The sequence below is a fragment of the Gavialis gangeticus genome, unplaced genomic scaffold, assembly GCF_001723915.1.
Source record: "Gavialis gangeticus isolate Ggan-Ray unplaced genomic scaffold, GavGan_comp1, whole genome shotgun sequence".
Lineage (NCBI taxonomy): Eukaryota > Metazoa > Chordata > Crocodylia > Gavialidae > Gavialis > Gavialis gangeticus.
The window spans coordinates 54,221,962-54,223,123 of record NW_017729006.1 but is presented as its reverse complement, the minus strand read 5'-3'; the positions used below and the strand labels follow the sequence as shown (position 1 = coordinate 54,223,123).

Below are 1,162 nucleotides of genomic sequence, written 5' to 3'. Positions count from 1 at the left end.
GGGGGGGGGGGGCGACTCCGACTCAGAAGAAAGGGCAGGACGCAGCTTCCCTCCGGGGTGGACTCACCCCCGCCAAGGAGCGAGGAGACAGATTTCCCCTTATCTTTTGAGCTGAGATTTGTTTTTACTAATGAGTAACAAGAAAGATTGCAGGCTTGCTTACCAGGGAATAGAAGGCAGAGGCTTCAGTGCCATAGGTAACGTAGTTTCCATAGCCCTGGGTGCTTGTGTAAGGGTTTCCATAGACTCCTAAGGCAGCCGCAGAATTGAGCTCATGTCTGGCTGTAGCCAGCAGTCGGCTTTCGTATACAGGACAATAGACCGGGGTCTGAGCCGAGGCGGCAGCCCCCGACTCTGTCAGAGTCCTGCCACTAGACTCGCAGCAAGTAGTCAAGGAATTGGTGGTCATCAGGAACTGGGGGGAAAGACAGGATAGAGGAAAACTTTGCAAAACCCGCAGCTAAGTTTGTCCCCCTTTCTGAACCATTCCCCTGCAGCCCTCCAGCCATTCCCGGCAGGGCGGTGGGGGCAGCGAGCAAGAAGGGGGGGAGAGATCCAGGAGTTTGGTGCCATCTCCTAGGAGAGGAGAGTTTCTCCTGCTCTTTCAGGAGTTACTTTTGAAAAAGTAACTTTCCCATGTCATTTACAGGGACTGTATTTACATCGTTTGCCTCCCCTTGCAGCACAATGCCACCTCCCCATCTGCGTTTTTAAACCTCCTTTCCAAATCACTCATGCATATTTATACTGACTGCGGATTTGTAACAGCCCTAGAAACATCTGTTATTAACCTGCTGGCTTACACTATCCCCGTTACGTTTCTGCAGTGAAGCCCCCAGCGCTCTCCTTGTTTAAGTGTGCAAACAGGGCATCTGATCCGAGAGAGAAAAGATTGCCGGTGGGGGGACTTCCCCCCCCTTGTCACTACATGCCCCCTCCCCCACACCGCCAGCCCCCTCCCCTGCCGAAAGGACACCCCAAATCCTGCGCCGTCCTTTCATTTGGCAAATGTGAACGCAAGGTGCCACTTAAATATCTCCCAGACATGCTGAGGGCTCAAACAATTTCACGCTTTCGCCTCCTATGACGGATCGCTGCAGCTTTTAGCACGGAACGGAAGTAATCAATAATGACTAAAATGCAATCAATTAACGGCTTTTTG

At 52.2% G+C, this 1,162-nt stretch overlaps 1 protein-coding gene across 2 annotated transcripts in view; it reads right to left on the bottom strand.

Moving 5' to 3' along the window:
• IRX4 (iroquois homeobox 4) overlaps positions 1–1,162 on the bottom strand; it is an 11,676-nt gene that overhangs the window by 4,326 nt on the left and 6,188 nt on the right. For both annotated transcript variants that reach the window (XM_019509193.1, XM_019509194.1), the window contains one exon: positions 164–415. In XM_019509193.1, coding sequence (XP_019364738.1) covers positions 164–415 — 252 coding nt within the window. The remainder of the gene's footprint in view (positions 1–163; positions 416–1,162) is intronic.